We start from the raw sequence: 21,029 nt of genomic DNA on the forward strand, positions 1-21,029 counted from the left end.
GAGTATGGAGGAAGAATGGAGAGGCACAAGGACCCCGAGTATGGAGGAAGAATGGAGAGGCACAAGGACCCCGAGTATGGAGGAAGAATGGAGAGGCCCAAGGACCCCGAGTATGGAGGAAGAATGGAGAGGCCCAAGGACCCCGAGTATGGAGGAAGAATGGAGAGGCCCAAGGACCTCGAGTATGGAGGAAGAATGGAGAGGCCCAAGGACCCCGAGTATGGAGGAAGAATGGAGAGGCCCAAGGACCTCGAGCATGGAGGAAGAATGGAGAGGCCCAAGGACCCAGAGTATGGAGGAAGAATGGAGAGGCCCACACTGCAAGATGCTTGAAGTCCAGTGTGAAGTTTCCACAGTCTGTGTTGATTTGGGGAGCCATGTCATCTGCTGGTGTTGGTTCACTATGCTTCATTAAGCCCAGGGTCAACGCAGCCGTCTACCAGGAGATTTTGGAGCACTTCTTGCTTCCTTCCACAGAGGAGCTTTATGGGGATGCTGACTTCATTTTCCAGCAGGACTTGGCACCTGCCCACACTGCCAAAAGCACCAAAACCTGGTTCAATGACCGTGGGATTACTGTGCTTGATTGGCCAGTAAACTCGCCTGACCTGAACCCCATAGAGAATCTATGGGGCATTGCCAAGAGAAAGATGAGAGACATGAGACCGAACAATGCAGAAGAGCTGAAGGCCGCTATTGAAGCATCCTGGTCTTCCATAACTCCTCAGCAGTGCCACAGGCTGATAGCTTCCATGCCACGCCGCATTGAGGCAGTAATTGCTGCAAAAGGGGCCCAAACCAAGTACTGAGTACATATGCATGCTTCTACTTTTCAGAGGTCTGATATTGTTCTATGTACAATCCTTGTTTTATTGATTGCATGTAATATTCTCATTTTCTGAGATTGTGGATTTGGGGTTTTCATGAGCTGTAAGCCATAATCATCACAATTATCATGTGTGTATTATTTATTTTTTTCTTTAAACAAACAATATATGTGTGTGCATGTGTGCATGTGTATGTATATATTTGTTTTATTTATTTTATTCTTAAAACAAACTATATATGTGTGTGTGCATGTGTATGTATATGTGTGTATATATTTGTTTTATTTATTTTTTTCTTTAAACAAACAATATCAGGAGCTTGGGGAGGTGGGGGGAGGCAGGTGGTGGGGACTTTGAGAGACTGATTCAAAAATTTGCCAATAAGATGATTTACATTCACTTATGAATCTTACAAAAGTATGATAAAGTCAAAATGTGTGTGCAATAAATGACCAAAGTAACAGCTCTAACAGAAAGTAAAATAATAAATAAATACAATGAACAAATCTAACATGAATCCCGCTTTACTGCACACCATCATCTGTTTATGAAGGATGTAAGATGGGTATGAACACCAAGATGAGTGCAATGATTGCTGGTGCATGCTTAGTGACTACAAAACATACCGCCTCTTATCTGGTCTTGTTAAAGATCCAAAGGATTAGCAAAGTACAGAACAGACACAGAGGAGAGAGAAAGGAGCATTTCAAATACACAGTCATAGCTGAACCGTTATTTAGGTTGATATGTAAAATAAATAATTTATAAAAAAAAAAAATTTAAACTGGTAAAAATAAAGATATCATTTTACTTTAAGGTCTTTATCTTGTATGTGTTGGAGATCTGAACTGGACTGACTAAATCTGTCGCTGGTCCTGGGTCGGTGGTGATATGGGCAGATCAGAAGGATTCTTTCCAGTAGGAATGTTCCCAATGGTGGAGATATGTCGTAACCCGTCTTTGGTCTTGGGCAGCTGCCTTTTTGGTACTGCTTTAAGGTTGTTTCCGCATGTATAACTGGGACAAATGAGTGTTCAGTATCCAAAAGAATGGTGGGTTTGGAAGTCAATTCAAGAGTTTTTATTTAGAGTAGCAAGTACATCATGTTGACGCATTTCAGGAGAAGAGATTCTCCCTTCTTCAGGGCTTTCAAACAGACACATGCAATAGGAAGATGTGTAAAAGACAGAAAAGGATAATATTACCAAATTGATAAAATAATTATTTAAAAGGTAATACTATAATATAGTATTATAGTATTACCTTTTAAAATTATTCTTTTATCTACTTATTACCACAATATTATCCTTTACAACCACTTTAAATATAAAAAGTCAGAAAAGGCTCAAGGTTTTTTACCTTCATGCATTGTATGCACAAAGGTAAAAAAAACCTTCTGTGTGTAGTGGCCCCCCCAGCTCCCCAATCCTTACCTTAGCTGCATCTGATCCAGCGACGTTCTCGACTGCCTCTGCTGTCTGGAAACTCATCCTCCTCATTGGTTTTAGACAGCCAATGGGCTCCCGCTGCTGTCAATCAGTCAGTGAGCCAATGAGAAGAGAGTGGGGGGCGGGGTCAAGCAATAGCTCTATGTGTCTTATGGATGAATAGAGCAGCAGCGGGGGGATGAGCACGCAGCAGTGCCCCCTTGGCGAGCGGCTTTCCTTGGGGGCACTGTTCGAGGGGAAGGAGCAAGGAGCACCTGCGGGGACCCAAAAAGAAAAGGATCTGGGCTGTTCTGTGCAAAATCACTGCACAGAGCAAGAAAGTATAGACATGTTTGTTATTTTTTTTTAAATGAAGGGTAATAATATAATATATTATTATCTTTTGAAATTATTCTTTTATCCATTTGGTAATATTATCCTTTCTGCCTATTGCTTGTGTCTATTTGACAGCCCTGAAGAAGGGAACATCCTTTCTCCTGAAACACGTCGGCTTGATGTACTTGTAGCTAAAAATTTTTGAATGGACTTCCAAACACGCAATTCTTTTGGATACCGGGCGTTCCTCCTTTCCTCAAATCGTCCCAGACTTTAAGGTCTTTATAGCTCTGGTCCGTGCCACCTTTATAAGTGGATTAATGACTTCTAATCAATGCATGAAACTGTAATTCTTTATCAGTTTAATATTCAGATAATTCTTATATTTCATGTAACTGCAATAAAGGCTGAAAGTAGAGCTCCAGATAAAACCTTTTTGCTAGTTTCAGATAACGGTAAAAAAACAAAAAACAAAAACAAAAAAAACACTAATAGCTTTTCATTACTGTCTATTTCCCCATTGGATAGGAAGTGAAAGTAAATTCTGGGGACGCAGACAAAAATAAAAAGCTGTCAGAGTTCCCATCCCTATTTCCTTCGACTAAGATATTTTACGGCATACTCCTAAGTATCATGAAGCTTCATCTACATCCAGTATACAGCGCTGTATTCCAGCAGGAGGATGGAAACGTCCCATCCCGATCCCAGAACAAAACTGAGTTGGGATAAGTGCTCAGTCATTCACAGGGAGCCTAGCATCTAGGAATGAATACAAAGCTTCTTCTGATTGGCTTACGTGGGGAATGGCTCTCTGTGAATGGATGAGCAGCGCTTCGCCTGTCTTGATTTTGTGGGAGAGGGATATGAAGTTCCCCTCCTGCTGCTGAAACATAGCGCTCTATACTGTATGTAGCTGAGGCTATGTACAGTTTATACAGCACCCCCAGCAGCTGCATGTATAGAAGGTAATAGTTAATTTGGGCCAGCACAGTCCAAACAAACTATTTAACTACTTGGCTAGTGGGCCAAATCTGACACTTCTCACATACATGTAAAAATCTAAAAAAGTTTTTGCTAGAATATTACTTAGAACCCCCAAACAATATATATATTTTTAGCAGAGGCCCTAGAGAATACAATGACGGGTGTTGTCATTTTTTATGTCACACGGTGTTTGCTCAGCAATTTTTTAAACACAATTTTTGGGGAAAAAATACACTTTATTGAATTTTTTGGCACACAAACACAATATAATACCCAATTTCTTGATAAGATATAAAAGATAGTGCTAAACCGAGTAAATAGATACCTAACATGTCATACTTTAAAATTGCATACGTTTGTGGAACGGCGCCAAACTACGACACTTAAAAATCTCCATAGGTGACACTTTAAACGCCTTTACATAGGAGGTCTAGTGCTAGAATTATTGCTCTCGCTCTGACATTTGCAACGATACCTCACAAGTGTGGTGCGATCACAGTTTACATATGAATGCGGGACTTAACGAATGCGTTCGCATTTGCACATAAGCAAATATTTTATTTAAAACATTTTTTTTTTACACTATTTTGTTTTTATTAACTTTATTGCTATCACAAGAAATGAAGTACTTCCCTTCTGACAGCATGGCCCTCTTTATGGAGAGATCTGAGGTTTATTAGACCCCAAATCTCTCCTCTGTCCTCCAGTGCAGCTGATCAGGCACAGAGCTGTCTGATCGGCTGCTTTCCCGGCAGCTAATGGCCAGGCAAACAAAGAGCCGAAAATGGTAGTGACGAAATCCTCATCGCTTTCAGTTTCTGGGGTTACAGAGAGGGAGGAACAACATCAGTTCCTCTCTCTCTCTGTAGTGCAGCTGTTGCAGTCGGGCGCAGCGGTCCCTGGCTCCCCGATCGGATGCCCGTAGAAGTGATCTATTGGCTGTTCAGCCAATCAAATCACTTCCTATGAAAAGCCCATTGCCAGCTGTGCAGGTGCAAGCATCATCCCGGTATAGCCACTTCCCTCCCAGGACATCATTTGACGTCCACCCAGGGAAAATATTTAAACTGTACTAAGCCTGGGTTCACACTGATGCGGTGCAGAATTCACATCAAATCAGAATCACACCCCATTCATGCGAACCGTTGCAGGCGTGTATGTTAATTTAACCACACCCCAAAATCGCTTCGCAAAATGCGGTGCGATGTGCAGAATCGGAACGCATAGGTGTGAATACCCATGCAATCCGATTCTGATGCGGACCAAAAAAAGGGTCCTGCACCTTTTTGATGCGGTGCGATGTGAGCCATACACAATGTACGGCTCAAACTGCACCGCAGAGAATTCACATATGATTTGCACAGGAATGCAGTGCGGTTCCTGTGCGAATCACATGCGATATGCTGCACCGCAGAAGTGTGAACACGGGCTTAAAGCTGGAGATCAGCTTTAAAAACAATGCTGGATTTTTGCTCAGATCACCTAGATCACGGATGTCAAACTGGTGGCCCTCCAGCTGTTGCCAAACTACAAGTCCCATGAGGCAATGCAAGATTGACAGTTACAAGCATGACTCCCAAAGACAGAGGCATGATGGGACTTGTAGTTTCACAACAGCTGGAGGGCCGCCAGTTTGACATCCCTGACTTAGATAATAACCCACCATGGATAAAACTTTTGTTACCCAGAACATCATGTTTGTACCGTACCCATGGGCCACACAGAGCGATGTCGGTGTTTTTTGTATGCTTCTCTATCACGTATTACCTGTTCCAGCTGTAATTGTGTTATCCGTTGTGATGTCACGTCACCCAGCAGTACATCCACGTAAGGGTAACTGAACCCCGGTGCTGGACGCTGAGTTCTGGTGCTCTGGATGTCCTTGAGAGGGAATGTCACCACCAGCTCCTGTAAGCCGAAAACTGACTTGTAACTCATAATACATTTCACAAAAGAAGCTCAATTAGTGTCTTCAGGTTAACAAAATAGCAAATAAAAAGGCCTAAAAAAAAAAGCAAACACCTGTTTTTTCACTAAAATAATCAGAAAAGTCAACTCATAACTAAAAGATGAGCAGCTGGGACTGGCTACGTTTTTAAAAAAGCCACAACAGTAAAATCGGTCTATATATGCAGTAAAGCATGCTTGTTATATTGACTGTGGAACCTAAGGGGTTGATCCTCTGCATTGTATAAAAAGGCTGTTTGATCCTGTCTTCTCTGATCCTTCCCTTCTTCTACTGTCCCCAATCCATCTGATGATAGCACAGAGCTCTAGGAGGCACTCTGCACATGCTCAGTTTAGTGTGTTTGGCTAGAGAGTTTATTTTTCTTTGAGAGGGTGCGTGTGATCAGCAAAGGGCCAACCAGCACTGTCCAGACCAGGGGTGGACTGACCATTTGGAAACTTGGGCACTGCCCGAGGGCCCGGGGTCAGTAGGGGGCCCCATGAGATGCCCCTGGTACCCTTTTCATAGGGTTTTTTGAGTTTGGGCAAGGACACAGGGGCCCCATAATCCCCTATTTCCCAAGGGCCCCATGAGTTGTCAGTCCGCCCCTGGTCCAGACAGAGGGTCAGGAGTTATGCAGTCTCATAAGACAGTCAATCTCTTCCTATAAGATTAACCAGTGCTCTGCTGGACACTAATAGAAGTCACAAGACTGTTATATACTGCTGACAAGAAAAGGTATTTAGCAGTTTATATTTACTAAAATAATTGCATTTCCATGTTCTCTGTACTGTGGGAGACCAGATATAGTGAATGCAGGGTCTGGGGAGAGCAGATATAGTGAATGCAGGGTCCGGGAGAGCAGATATAGTGAATGCAGGGTCTGGGGAGACCAGATATAGTGAATGCAGGGTCTGGGGAGACCGAATATAGTGAATATAGGGTCTGGGGTGACCGGATATAGTGAATGCAGGGTCTGGGGTGACCGGATATAGTGAATGCAGGGTCAAGGATGACTGGATATAGTGAATGCAGGGTCTGGGGTGACTGGATATAGTGAATGCAGGGTCCGGGGAGACCGGATATAGTAAATGCAGGGTCTGGGGTGACCGGATATAGTGAATGCAGGGTCAAGGATGACTGGATATAGTGAATGCAGGGTCAAGGATGACTGGATATAGTGAATGCAGGGTCTGGGGTGACTGGATATAGTGAATGCAGGGTCTGGGGAGACCAGATATAGTGAATGCAGGGTCTGGGGAGACCAGATATAGTGAATGCAGGGTCTGGGGAGACCGAATATAGTGAATATAGGGTCTGGGGTGACCGGATATAGTGAATGCAGGGTCTGGGGTGACCGGATATAGTGAATGCAGGGTCAAGGATGACTGGATATAGTGAATGCAGGGTCTGGGGTGACTGGATATAGTGAATGCAGGGTCCGGGGAGACCGGATATAGTAAATGCAGGGTCTGGGGTGACCGGATATAGTGAATGCAGGGTCAAGGATGACTGGATATAGTGAATGCAGGGTCAAGGATGACTGGATATAGTGAATGCAGGGTCTGGGGTGACTGGATATAGTGAATGCAGGGTCTGGGGAGACCAGATATAGTGAATGCAGGGTCCGGGGAGACCAGATATAGTGAATACAGGGTCTGGGGTGACCGGATATAGTGAATGCAGGGTCAAGGATGACTGGATATAGTGAATGCAGGGTCTGGGGTGACTGGATATAGTGAATGTAGGGTCCGGGGAGACCAGATATGGTGAATACAGGGTCCGGGGAGACCAGATATAGTGAATGTAGGGTCCGGGGAGACCAGATATGGTGAATACAGGGTCCTGGGTTTAGTAACACTTTAAGTGTGGAATCATAATGACCATAGATCAGATGAGGTTTCTGGGGCTGGAGGTCTCTCCAGGGAATTTTCAGGGGCACTGTGGGAGATTGTAGAGTGCTGAATGGGGCTTGGAGGAACTATGGGAGGCAGTGAAGGACACTGCTGGAGGTTGGGGGGCATTATGGGGAACTAGAGGCTCTGAAATTTGCTCGGGGCTACTGTGGGAGGCTGGGTGGTACTGTGGGGGCTGAAGGGTACTGCCGTCAACTATAGAAGGTTATAGGGGGCACTTTGGGAACCAGGAGGCACTGTTGGAGGATAGGGAATCTGCATCTAGCTGGAGGCCCGTCAGGAGGAAGGCCACAGGCTCGTAGTTTAGAACCACTGATGTAGATGTTCGCAGTTGAAGGATATATTTGCTAGTGCAGGTTTTTCATCTTTGACCACAACAGTGAGCAGTCACTAGTGGCTCCCTTTCCTTCAAAGAAATAATGTGTGCTATAATAGCAAACAAACTGGAGTGAAAGTTGTGTGGTGTGTACCAACTAAAGGCAACCAAATCCGGTAAGCAAATGGCGCCATGACAAATGGCAAGCAGGTGAGTATGATACCTGTAGATGTGGCCTCAAAAGACTTTGCACATTGCTGGGTTTGTGCAAATCTACATTTAGGTGATCTGTATAGCTTATGCCTATTAGAATATCAACAGCAGACTTGGAGATAGCCTAGATTTGTAGTCAGGCTTAAAGTGCCCCATACCTAAGATGACAAGAGCACCAGAGGGCATACTGATCGCCAAACTGAATTTTAGCACTGCCAACCAGGAGAAGCAGCAGTATCACTGCCAGTTGTAGGCCTACTCTACTGTCGTTTTTCAAGAGCTGGATACTTTATTGTACAGTTGCAATATAGCAGCGTGGTGTCTGTCTCTAGACTCTTGCTAAAGGGAACAGTTGAGAAAAAAAAAAGTCTTGTCTGGGTTGCAGGATATGACATTACTCATCACATGAGGGAAGCAGATGTCACATCTGAGGTGGCCTTAGGGGGTCCTTGTGAGATTCATCTCATCAACACAATAAACAGAAATATTTGCGGGTTGCGTGTCATTTATACATACATGGGTTTCTTTGTTCAGGAAATTCAGCCCGTTCTGATTGATAGCCAGGATACACGGGGAGATGACCATGTTGTTACTACAGCTCTGGATGTAGAAGAAAGAAGAGCCAAACATAGGGAAGGCACTGACCAGACCTGTAAGAGGAGAAAGCATATTGCCATTTCACGTGTTGTCACCCACACAACCCCTGCCAGCGCCAGTATTATTGCACATGCACAAATAGACCGAAAGGCTCTGCCTGGCTTTCAGGTCCCAGCAGAGCCCTTTGGTGCCTCTGACCATGCGCAAGTGATTTTGCAGGCATGTGCAAAGACAAGGGAGGTTTGTGGCCTCCCTGATCACCATCTTTGTGCATGCGCAGGAAAACCCTGTGTGTACACAGATGGTTGGGGAAAACCAGCATGTGCACAGGGTTTGCAAAGAACGCGAAGCTCTGAGGCACATCTGGTGAAGGTCCGCCTTACAGTGCATGCCTAGGCAAAACTTTTTGTTTTTGTATTGGATAGAAGAGTATCCCAGAAAAGTTTAAAAAAATTATTTTATCTGTTCAAAATTCTTTATAAAGTGCACTTTAAAGGCATAAATGCTGTACAGGGACATGACTAATCAAGCAAAAAACACTTCGATACCTCTACACTCTATGCCACGTGCTACCCACAGACTCCGGCATGCACGGGTGCGGAGCTATAAACCTCCCAGGTGCAATGCATCATAGGGAAATTTACTTTGTATTGCGAAAAAAAATTAATAAACCGAGGCATTCTTTTCAATGGATTTTTATTTCTAAACCGAAAATTACGTTTACCGAGGCGTTCGTAAACAGAGGTACACCTGTAGTTCGTTCTGCACCCCTGTGACCCGTTTTCAGCAGACAGCGGGCTTAATCCTGTTGTCGGCGGATGTCGCAGAGCCAGTCCAGGCTGGGGAAAGACAGTGACCGTATAGTCAGGATCCATCCAAGAGCCTGGACAGGCACCTGGCTCAGCCTCTCAGCAAGCTGCCAAAAGCCTGAGCCCAGCCGCTCCCGTCCCCTCCACAGCCCAGTGCTGCAGTGAGCACTGGGGGGGACAGAGCAGACAGCGGTGGCTGACAGTCACTACTCTCCTGCCTGCTCAGAGCAGCTGGGAGAACTGAGCGATCAGCGGTCTTTGATCGCTCAGTTCTCAGCCTTAGAGCCGGTGGGGGACAGTATAAATAATTTTAAAAAATCCAATACTTGAAAAATACAAACAAATGTCAGAAGGCCACTGCTATACTGCCATACCACAGCAATTTATGAAGAAGCAGGTCCAAGAGGATCTGCATCTCTTTCATCAGGGCTAATAAAATACATATTTGGTAGTAATCAATAAAATGATGATGAAGAATCCTTCATCCTTCAAGGCAAGTAGAAAAAAATTCAAATAATTGATGCCTCAGAATGATTCAGCTTGCAAAATAAGCATCCCTAATTTGTGTAAGTACTCTGTCACAGTTATATTGATGGTATATTCTGGATAAGACCTGTTGTTCCAGTGGAAGCTCCTTACCTAGGAACTGAGCTCTTCCCTGGTGAGGACTCAAAGGCTGAATCTGCTGCATGTGCTGCATCACCATGTTCAACCATGACTGCGACTTTACAGACTTGTAGAACTGGTTGGGGATATAATCCTGGACTTCACGCCTACAGGACAATACAGAGAATTAGAGCAAAAAAGGTCATCACATAGGTGGTACAGGTAAATATGTTCTCTGGTTGTTCAGTTGTAAAAAAAAAAATGCTATGATATGTGAAAGCCCAACTCCTGGCAATTAAAAAATTGGGTTGTGCCTTTTCGTCTAGGGGAAAAAATATGTACTTACCCGATCCTTTGCTCCTTCACACAGTTAGACCATTCCCCACAGAGTCTGCACACCCCCATGCTTCGCCGGTCTAGGGCTCTGGCATTATCAAGACCAGAGAAGGGTCCATAGCCCTGCTCTGGACATGGGGACATCAAGGACAGTCCATTGCCGGATCATGGGGGAGCGCCATCTACCGGAGGAGCGGAGGCTCCGGTAAGTAAACTGGTTTCTCATCTCCCCTGGACAAAATAAGGAATTCATCCTTGCAGTGCAACACAGCCAAACTGTAAGGGATAAATGTTTTATCTGCATGGAGTTGGGCTTTAAATAAGTCAGTATAGGCATACAGGTGTATATGCATAGGAAAATAAGGAGCTTGTGTTGATGGGCAAATGCAGCTTGCTTTCAGGTGCATCCTGCTTGTATTTGACATCAGACTGAGATGCTTCTGAGATCAATGTTCAATGACAGGTGCATTTGACCTGCAGCTGGTTTCTTTCGGATCTGCATTTGACCTCCTTCTATGCCAATAGGCTTTTGTTCCCTTTAAGTGGGGTTTGAATTTTTCTTACCAAACCCATCTACCAGTTTTCACTGCGCATTGCAAAAAAAAAAAAAAAAAAATCTCACAGATGTCACATGGCAAAATGGAAAGATGGCGTACGTACGCAGTAGGCAGGTAAACGCTATCCTTAGCGCGATGTTGTAAGGCCGCCAGTCTTGAAACTTGCTGGAATTGTTGCTCGGAGGGCTTGGCGTGAGTGAAAACATTAAACAATCCCTTCAAGTAATCTGGCAAGACCTAGCAAAAGAGAGCAAAGGGATATTACCATTTCTGTTAATACAGGTATTTATATAGCACTGTCAATTTACTCAGCGTTTTACATACATATATTGTCCATTTCCATCAGTCCCTAACCCTCATGGGGTGTACAGTCTAAGGTCCCTAACTCACATTCATACATACACATACTAGGGACAATTTAGACAGGATCCAATTAACCTACCAGCATGTCTTTGGAGTGTGGTAGGCAGGGCCGTGGATAAGGGGGTACCACCAGTCCTTCTGTACGGGGCCCAGGCAGTTGGGTGAATTGGATATGGGCAGAGAGGGTCATTGATGTGGCGGGGGGGGGGGGGGGGCAATTACGGGAACCGATCCCCTGTATGTGTCTCTGTGCAGCAGCTAAAAGCTGGCTTCCTGTCTGGCTTAACAGCTGCTGCAGAGAGAGCCATAAAGGGGATCGGTTACAGCAATACCCCCCAACACACCCATCACCCTCCCTGTGCACCATATGTTTCTCCTTGCTGCCCAGATTCCCCCTATGTGCCCCCACAGTGCTGCTGGCTTCCTTCCTCTCCTTTTTCAACGGCAGCTGTAAGCACACAAAAGGATCCTTCAGGATGGAGATTGGGGGAAGGGTCCGGTAAATATGTCACATTTACCAGCCCCTTCCTTTCCTGAATGAACACAATGAGTGATCAGTACCGATCACTCACTGTGTTCATTCATAACTAAAGCCTAGTCAACTGTTTTTTGTTTTTTGGGATGGGAGCCCTGTCAGGTTGGCTGTATGGGACCCTGTGGTTTCTAACAGCAGCCCTGGTGGTAGGAAACCGGAGTACCCAGAGGAAACCCACGCAGGCACAGGGAGAACATACAAACTCCAGGCACATAGCGCCGTGGTTGGGATTTGAAGCAACAACCCTAGTGCTGCCAGGCAGAAGTGCTAACCACTGTGCTGCCCACATCTCAATCTAGCACACAACAGAAGTAATAGTTAGCCTCCACCATGTCCATTACTCTACTTTATATAAAACCTTTTCTTCAAACTACCTAGTCCCCTTCCTTAAATACAAAATAACCTAAATCAATTCAAAATAGTCCACCACAAGTCCACACTATTATTAGGTCTTCAAGCGTTGAAAATTGTCCCATTCATCAGGGGTAATAGTATTTAACCCTACCAGAGTGGTGGCACTTATGTGGATTGTGGATCAGTATATACTCACAAGTTGAGCATTTGCTGTGTATCTGTTTGTTAGAGTGTTGGCACTTTTTGCACATATATCACAAGCTTAGTCATTTGCTGTGGATTTCACCCCACAAGTGGGCTGTGTAGGTGTATTCACCTTATTTACTTATTTATTTTTAGTAATTTTTACACGTGAGATTCACCAAAAGTAGTGATTTATTACAAATTTTTTTCTCTCTCTCTTTTTCCTCATGAGTGTTTTCTTGCATGGTATCACAATATTTGATTGTTGTTAAAAGTTAATGCACTATATTTAGTTTATTTCTTTTGAGGTTTCTTGGATTTGAAGTGATGAATGGGACAATTTTCAACGCTTGAAGACCTAATAATAGTGTGGACTTGTGGTGGACTATTTTGAATTGATTTAGGTTATTTTGTATTTAAGGAAGGGGACTAGATAGTTTGAAGAAAAGGTTTTATATATTTGTACTTTCAAGGGTGAAAGGTTTACTTTTCTTTGGGGATATTTAGAGAATTTGGTTTATCATTGTTCTACTTTACCTGGTTATAATGCATGGTCACATACAGCTCATTCTCAAACTTTAGCGGCTGAGCCCAGATGATTCTTCTGAACCAGAACATGTAGTTGCTGTCAGTCTGCTCCATTTCAGCAGAAACATCCAGGATGTATTCCTTTCTATTCAGAGGTCGCACATTCTGACCTGTAGGAGGGTAAGATCACAATGTAACATTTGGAGAAGGGAATACCGCCGGCTTCGTCTAATCAGGCAAGGTGAGGTCTTATGCAAGACAATTGGTTTTATTTCCTCCATACTGTATACCTCCAATTAAATTACCCTATATACTCGAGTATAAGCCGAGTTTTTCAGCACATTTTTTGTGCTGAAAAACGGCCCCCTCGGCTTATACTCAAGTCAACGTCTGCAGGGGGGGCGCGAGGCTCCGTCAAGGGGGGCGTGTACAGGGGTGGGCAGAGGGGTGCTGTCTCTTACCTGGCTCCCACGATGATCCATCCAGGAAGCGCTGCTCCTTCCGTCACTCCGGCCACTCCCTCACTCCTGCCGCTCGGCTCTGCCTCCTCACCGGTGATTGGCCGCCAGAACTGTAGCTCAGGAAAGGTACACAGGCGGCCAATCACGGGCGAGGAGGCAGAGCCGAGCGGACCCGCAAAAATCGAGTGAGGGAAAAGCCGGTAAGTGTGCAGTGCAGAGGTGCTGCTGCAACCACATATGCTGGCTGCAGCAGCACCATACTGCAACAGGGGTCAGCAAGTGTCATTGGTGTCAGTGGGAGGAATAGTGCCGCATCATTGGTGTCACTGATACTAATGATGGGGCATTATTCCTCCCACTGACACCAACGATGGGGCACTATTCCTCCCACTGACACCAATGATGGGGCACTATTCCTCCCACTGATACCAATGATGGGACACTATTCCTCCTACTGATACCAATGATGGGGCACTATTCCTCCCACCGATACCAATGATGGGGCACTATTCCTCCCACTGATACCAATGATGGGGCACTATTCCTCCCACTGATACCAATGATGGGGCACTATTCCTCCCACTGACACCAATGATGGGGCACTATTCCTCCCCCTAATACCAATGATGGGGCACTATTCCTCCCACTGACACCAATGATGGGGCACTATTCCTCCCACTGACACCAATGATGGGGCACTATTCCTCCCCCTAATACCAATGATGGGGCACTATTCCTTCCACTGACACCAATGATGGGGCACTATTCCTCCCACTGACGCCAATGATGGGGCACTATTCCTCCCCCTAATACCAATGATGGGGCACTATTCCTCCCACTGACACCAATGATGGGGCACTATTCCTCCCACTGACACCAATGATGGGGCACTATTCCTCCCACTGACACCAATGATGGGGCACTATTCCTCCCACTGACACCAATGATGGGGCACTATTCCTCCCACTGACGCCAATGATGGGGCACTATTCCTCCCCCTAATACCAATGATGGGGCACTATTCCTCCCACTGACACCAATGATGGGGCACTATTCCTCCCACTGACACCAATGATGGGGCACTATTCCTCCCACTGACACCAATGATGGGGCACTATTCCTCCCACTGACACCAATGATGGGGCACTATTCCTCCCACTGATACCAATGATGGGGCACTATTCCTCCCACTGATACTAATGATGGGGCTTATACTCGAGTCAATAGTTTTTCCCAGTTTTTTGTGGTAAAATTAGGTACCTCGGCTTATATTCGGGTCGGCTTATACTCGAGTATATACGGTAACTGCAGTAATTACAGAATAAAAATCGGATACTTATCACCTGTGCTTCTTTTTGCATTCTAAGTAATGGTAATTTAGTGAGTGACAACATGAGAGGAATACTGAAGGCAGAATTATTAAGCTTCTTATAACCAGCTTGTCAGGAACCTTGTTGTGGCTGTCAGAGAAGTCATGCCCATTTCCATGCAATTGCACCACATGCACGTGGACGCACAGGCGTGTCTGCCACAGATCTTGGTGCCTGGTGAGCTATTTAAACCTGAAGCCAGCCACAGGATCATTACTGGATGGTCTGTCGGCTTATTCTATTGTTATGCATGTTACTGAATCCTGCTTGACTCTGTTCCTGACCCCGGCCATGTTTGACTCTTCTCTGGAGTACCCTTGCCTGTTCATGTCTGCTGCTCATCCATGTTACTAACCTCAGCCTGGACCTTTGACCAAGTTTCTGCCTTCTGATTTTGTACTTCGCTTATCCTTGCCTTTCTTTGACCAGAACTTTGTAAATTTTGTACCTATCCATCTGGCGGTTACCAAACTTGGCTTACCAAACGTGCCACCACACTACTGCTAATCTGATGTCAGTACTTCCAAGCTCAGGTTTTCCGGTCCAACTGCCTGGTATCGGTGCCGTTCGGCTGCCCTAGCAGTCCTTGTCTCCACTTCCAGGGTTGCTTGGACAGGAATTGTACAAGAAGCTACCTTTGTCATGTTGAGCACCACAGACGGGTACATATCACTGCTCCATCTTACGGGCTATTAGTTGCCCCATAGCTTGGCCAGGGGTTTAAGACAGATATAAACTGCAGAGGGTACCTGTGCAAATAAGCATCTCAGCTTCTTTAATTCTCATTGTTGCTCCATGAAGGGGCAGAGCAGCTCATCAGGGTGTCCACTTCCATAAGACTGCCTTTGGAACCCATATATTTACATCATCTTGCCTGGGTGTCCCCTGATCTGAGAACTGTAGAACTCACATATGCATGTCATGTTGACTGGGCGCCATGTGGCCTGAGACTGTCTCTGGAACCCACATATTCACATAACCTTGTTCTCTAGCTTGAGACTGCTTTGGAACTCACAAATGTCTACAGTATTACTGACTCTGCAGCCCACATATGCACATCATCCATCTTGGGTGTCACTTGGCCTTATACTGCTTCTAGAACTCACAGGGCACCCATATTATGTGGGTTCCAATGGCAGTTTTATGGAAGTGGATACCCCGATGAGCTGCTTTGCCCCTCACCTCTAGGACTTCTGCAGAGCCTCTCCCATACTCTGAAACTCCCTACCACAGCATGCCCGGTCAGCCCCCACCATGTCTGCCTTTAGGCAATCTTTGAAAACCCACTTATTCAGGGAAGCCTATCCCACCTCCACCTAAGAATTGTACTTGAATCACCTCCACCAGATCATCCCCTGCAGCTATCACCTTTTGTATCACCTCCCCCTTCCTTTAGATTGTAAGCTCCACGAGCCAGGCCCTCCTATTCCTTCTGTACTGAAATGTATTGTAATTGTACTGTCTCCCTTATATTGAGCAAACTGTTGGCGTTATATAAATCCTGTATTATAATAATAATAATAATAATGATGAGCTGCCTGAAAGTGCTACATCCCATTGTGCTTCCCTCCCTAAACCATGTATATTTACTGCCCCTTTTTTGGCATGCATCATCAGCATGATTTCTAAGCCCAGGAGACTCAACCTAATGCTACAAGTCCTAAACCTTTCCTTATAGGAATATATAAACTCAACAGAGGGGATGATCAGCAGAGAAGAAAGACATTCTCTGACCACCTGTCCCTTCATGTGGCTCCCTTTGTACATTCTCTGATGGCTCCTCCTGTTTTTTTGCCTTCTAGTTCAGTAACATAGACAGTATCATCAAGACTTTCCATACTAAGAACTTCTCCACTTAAAAATGCTTATAAAGGGACTTGACTTGATATTGTATTTTTGGTGGTTTTTTTGTATCAATGCATTTGTTAATATATTTTTCTTTTGTTTTTTTTTTAAATAAACAAGAGAAGTGTGTATTTAATAGTTAAGGGAACATAGATGTGGTTGTTGATCTTTTGGTTTCAGTTGGGAGGTATGTAGTGTTGTTCCTCATCTTACCCCGGTTGGTAACAGCAAAGATGGCATATTCATGGTAGGCCTCATCTCTGTGCACCCCCATCTCAGTGCAGATCTCTTCTATGACATCAAAGGCCACCTAAATCATAAAAGAATGCTATAAGGGATGTATTTATAAAAAAAAAATATGCAGAGCTATTAATCCACTGCATGCTCTGTCCAAATGGGAGCAAAATTGAATGTTACTAGGCTATTAATCTCCAGGTTGTATGTTATTCATTTTCAGAATACTGTGAATCAGGAAAATATTGATATATTATTGATACTTCGTTGCCCCAGTGATGATGTCCTTTTGGACGAAACGTGTTGGGTGGAGCTACAGCAGTGACGTCATCACGCCCCTCGTGGCGGTGATCGGGAAGAACTGAGATTGTTATGGCGGTTTTCTTTTTATACTTGTGAGTAGCTTCTTTATCTGAATAAAAATGCTGATTTTAAATACTACACTATGAAAAACCTTCTCCTTCTTGCTTACTATTAATATTATCCGGAGTTGGTTCATTCTGCTGGATTGTTGATGTCTGCCTGAGAAGTATCGTTTGACATGCCATGAGGTTCTCATCTAACCATCCATTCATTCGGGTCTTGTCCCTCAATGTGTAGCCAGACCTCCTTCTCTTCATGGTCTGAGTAAGCAGTTTGTGAGTGCCGGTGCACACGAGTGGTGAACAATTTGCATATCAGTGAAATCTTTTGTGCTACTTTATTTGCACTGGAATTTCTATCTGGCTATGGACTGTGAATTCAGCACCTTTTTCATAAGCTTTTTTTTTAAGTATCTTTTATGTTTATTTTTTATTTATTTTTTGTATATGCACTTTACATTTGTGGGTAGGCAACACAAATTTCTGATCTATATATGTTTTTCGTATGTGGAATATAGTGAGTGCAGCTACTATTGAGATCTATTCACTTTTATATATTTATGTATGCGTATCTGTGACAGCGCAATCAGTCTTGGCTTAATAATCAGGAAAATATTGCACGACGGCCACTACATGGAGCCGACGATCATGGTATATAAGTATTTATTTCCTATGATCCTCAGCTTCATCTAGTGGCCAAAATGTGTTTTTCTTCCTAATTCTGTATTAGTGAAGAACATTCAAGTTGGAGAGAAAACAGCCTAATAGCATTCAGTTGGAGAAGGGAGACCAAGCTGTACGGCTTGATTGTAGTAGAGAAAAGCAAGGTCAATTTGGCAGAATTTGTCACAAGTGCATAGATGAAAAGACTGCCTGAAAACTAGCATCTGCACAATGACAAGTCGTAATGGCTGCCCTCATGTCTTATATCTATAAATACCACTTCCTTAAATAATTTCAAATCCAACAAGTGACAAATTCAAAAATAAAAAATAAACTAAAACAAAATCTTAAATCCCCATAGCACAAATAACACCTTCACCCTTGAAGATGTGCAACAGTAATATAAAAATGTGCCAAAGTTATATAAGAAATATTTTATAGACTAGTGTTTATACAATCCACCCCATAAATCCGTACATAGATTTGCTATAAGTGTTCAAAATATATAAAAAAAGTCCAAAAAAAATAAAATATAAGTCCAAAAATTATGAAAATAAAATAAAAATGAAAGTCCTTCCAATCTTTCCAATCCTTTTACGATGATAAAACCTCAAAGAAAGGAAATATCACATAGTGTATTATCTTTTTAACACATCAAAAATATTCGTGACAACACTCTAGTGAATATCCAAATAGGAATATAATTTTTCCTTTTTGGTAATTAGTGTAAAAAGTGAATCAAGTGAACAAACGTAAATTCAAAAATAGTGCAAAACACTGTGTATTGTGAATCACTTTTCAGTGCTCCAAAACAAATCCACCCCGTGACACTTCTATTTTAGTAAGGAATGCGTACTCTTACCAACACTCCTCAATAAACTTGCTTTCAGTATTTTATAATGTCAGATGGATGGGACCCTCCTGTAGTGCTTCCCCAGATTTCACTACATTCAAGGCACTATTTGGGCAGGATACTCCATGTCTCCACATAATAGGCACCATATAAGTATAAGCATATGAGGGACAAATAGTGTAATACCGCCAAAGTAATATCCACAAAGACACTTTATTCTAACTGCTCACATTGTTTACAGTTCAAAACCGCTTTTAAATACCGTCATAACGCCAGGCTACCATCCAGGAAACATCTAGGGACCAACACATAGTCTTTTTCCCTTTTCCAAAATGGCCGCCGGTCAACTCTCGGTTCCTGTATGCGTCTTGACATCACAGCCCTTGACGCGTTTCGTCATCGACTTAATCATAAGGGTATTCCTTACTATAATAGAAGTGTCACGGGGTGGATTTGTTTTGGAGCACTGAAAAGTGATTCACAATACACAGTGTTTTGCACTATTTTTGAATTTACGTTTGTTCACTTGATTCACTTTTTACACTAATTACCAAAAAGGAAAAATTATATTCCTATTTGGATATTCACTAGAGTGTTGTCACGAATATTTTTGATGTGTTAAAAAGATAATACACTATGTGATATTTCCTTTCTTTGAGGTTTTATCATCGTAAAAGGATTGGAAAGATTGGAAGGACTTTCATTTTTATTTTATTTTCATAATTTTTGGACTTATATTTTATTTTTTTTGGACTTTTTTTATATATTTTGAACACTTATAGCAAATATATGTACGGATTTATGGGGTGGATTGTATAAACACTAGTTTATAAAATATTTCTTATATAACTTTGGCACATTTTTAGATTACTGCCGTCATGTCTTGTCTATGGAAAGGTTTCTTCCATATAACACCTATAGAGGGAAAACTTAAGCTGGCCATAGATGAATCGAAAATTGGCCGGCTTAGGAGGGACTGAACGAATTTCTATCCAAAGCGGCCACTCACACTCGACAGAATTCGACCTAATGATCAACTTCTGTTGAAGAGGCTTGTTGGAAAATATTTCTCAATTAGTGTCTGCAGCCCAGAGTTCCACCTTCAGAATACAATTGGGGGTGATACACTAAAACTGGAGCATGCAAAACCTGGTGTAGCTCTGCATAGAAACCAATCATCTTCCAGGTTTTATTGTGAAAACTTAACTGAACAAGCTGAAGTTAGAAGCGGATTGGCCACCATGCAGAGCTGCACCAGATTCTGATTGCACCAGTTTTAGTAAATCCCCTTCAGCCCTGGTTCACACTGATGCGGTGCGGAATTTGCAGCATTTTTCTGCACCGCATCAGAATCACACCCTGTTCATGCACACCGCTGCGGGTGTGTAAAGTTAACAACACCCCGAAATCGGTCCACAAAACGCGGTGCGATGTGCAGAATCGGATCACATAGGTGTGAATACCCATGCGATCCAATTCTAGTGCAAACCAAAAAAAGGGTCCTGCATGTTTTTGGTGCGGGTGCGGTGTGATTAGAGCCATACAAAATGTATGGCTCCGATCGCACCGCACACAATCCCATGTGATTTGCACAGGAATGCAGTGCGATATCACATATGTGAACCCAGGCTTAATGTCTTCGTGGGGAGGATTCCTCTATCCATCTCGCTGGTGTGGATGGAAGAATCTGTCCATTTTTTTTTTGGCTGATAAAAACAAACTCATCTATGGCCAACTTTACCAAATATACATAAACAGCGCAAAAATAGACCTCTAAATAAAATAAAACTTTTTTACATAAAGTGAATAATACTAATAAATATATCATAAACCATAAATTAATAGTGAATGTCCCCAATAATAATAAACACCAAAAGTCTGTGTATGATGAAAATAGAAATTTCCAAACATTCTTCAAATTTCGGCAGTTTAGACTTTGTAGTTTTTTATTGGCGCAGAAATAGTTGTCACTTTATATGGCCAACTTTACACAATCTAAAAACAAAAAAAAGTTTTTTCCCTTTACTTTATAAAAGTCCCCCTAACTGTTTCCAACCATCACTGCAGTTAAAAATTCATTTTAGGATCTAAATGACAGAACTGACCGAACATGTTTTTATCTTGAGATGTCGTTCAATTCCTCCAGGTAAGAGGAACAGCTGTCTCTTGGAGCTTCTCCCAGCCTGGTGGGGAAAAGAAACATTTCAGAAGTTATGCAGAGAAATAATCAGGTGTTTGAGTCATTTTATTTTGGGAAAAATCCTTATTTCTTCCATGAATCTCTATTCACGCTTATATAAAACTTTCTTCTTTACTTTAAAGTGATTCTAAATGTTTAAGGTTTTCTTCCTTGAAGGTGAAAAACCTTTAGTGTGCCGCGCCCCCCCATAATAATCACCTGAGTCC

At 43.2% G+C, this 21,029-nt stretch overlaps 1 protein-coding gene across 1 annotated transcript in view; it reads right to left on the reverse strand.

Annotated features, from left to right (window-relative positions):
- Positions 1-21,029, reverse strand: part of MYO15A (myosin XVA) — a 162,140-nt gene that overhangs the window by 4,735 nt on the left and 136,376 nt on the right. Inside the window, exons 57-63 of the mRNA XM_089694083.1 lie at positions 20,729-20,806; positions 16,725-16,821; positions 12,845-13,005; positions 10,976-11,109; positions 10,013-10,146; positions 8,484-8,617; positions 5,342-5,482 (exon numbers count right to left, since the gene is read on the reverse strand). Of these exons, the coding sequence (XP_089550209.1) occupies positions 5,342-5,482; positions 8,484-8,617; positions 10,013-10,146; positions 10,976-11,109; positions 12,845-13,005; positions 16,725-16,821; positions 20,729-20,806 (879 nt within the window). The remainder of the gene's footprint in view (positions 1-5,341; positions 5,483-8,483; positions 8,618-10,012; positions 10,147-10,975; positions 11,110-12,844; positions 13,006-16,724; positions 16,822-20,728; positions 20,807-21,029) is intronic.

Source organism: Staurois parvus, unplaced genomic scaffold (genome assembly GCF_062004578.1).
Source record: "Staurois parvus isolate SC_StPar_1 unplaced genomic scaffold, SC_StPar_1.0 ptg000649l, whole genome shotgun sequence".
Classification (NCBI taxonomy): domain Eukaryota; kingdom Metazoa; phylum Chordata; class Amphibia; order Anura; family Ranidae; genus Staurois; species Staurois parvus.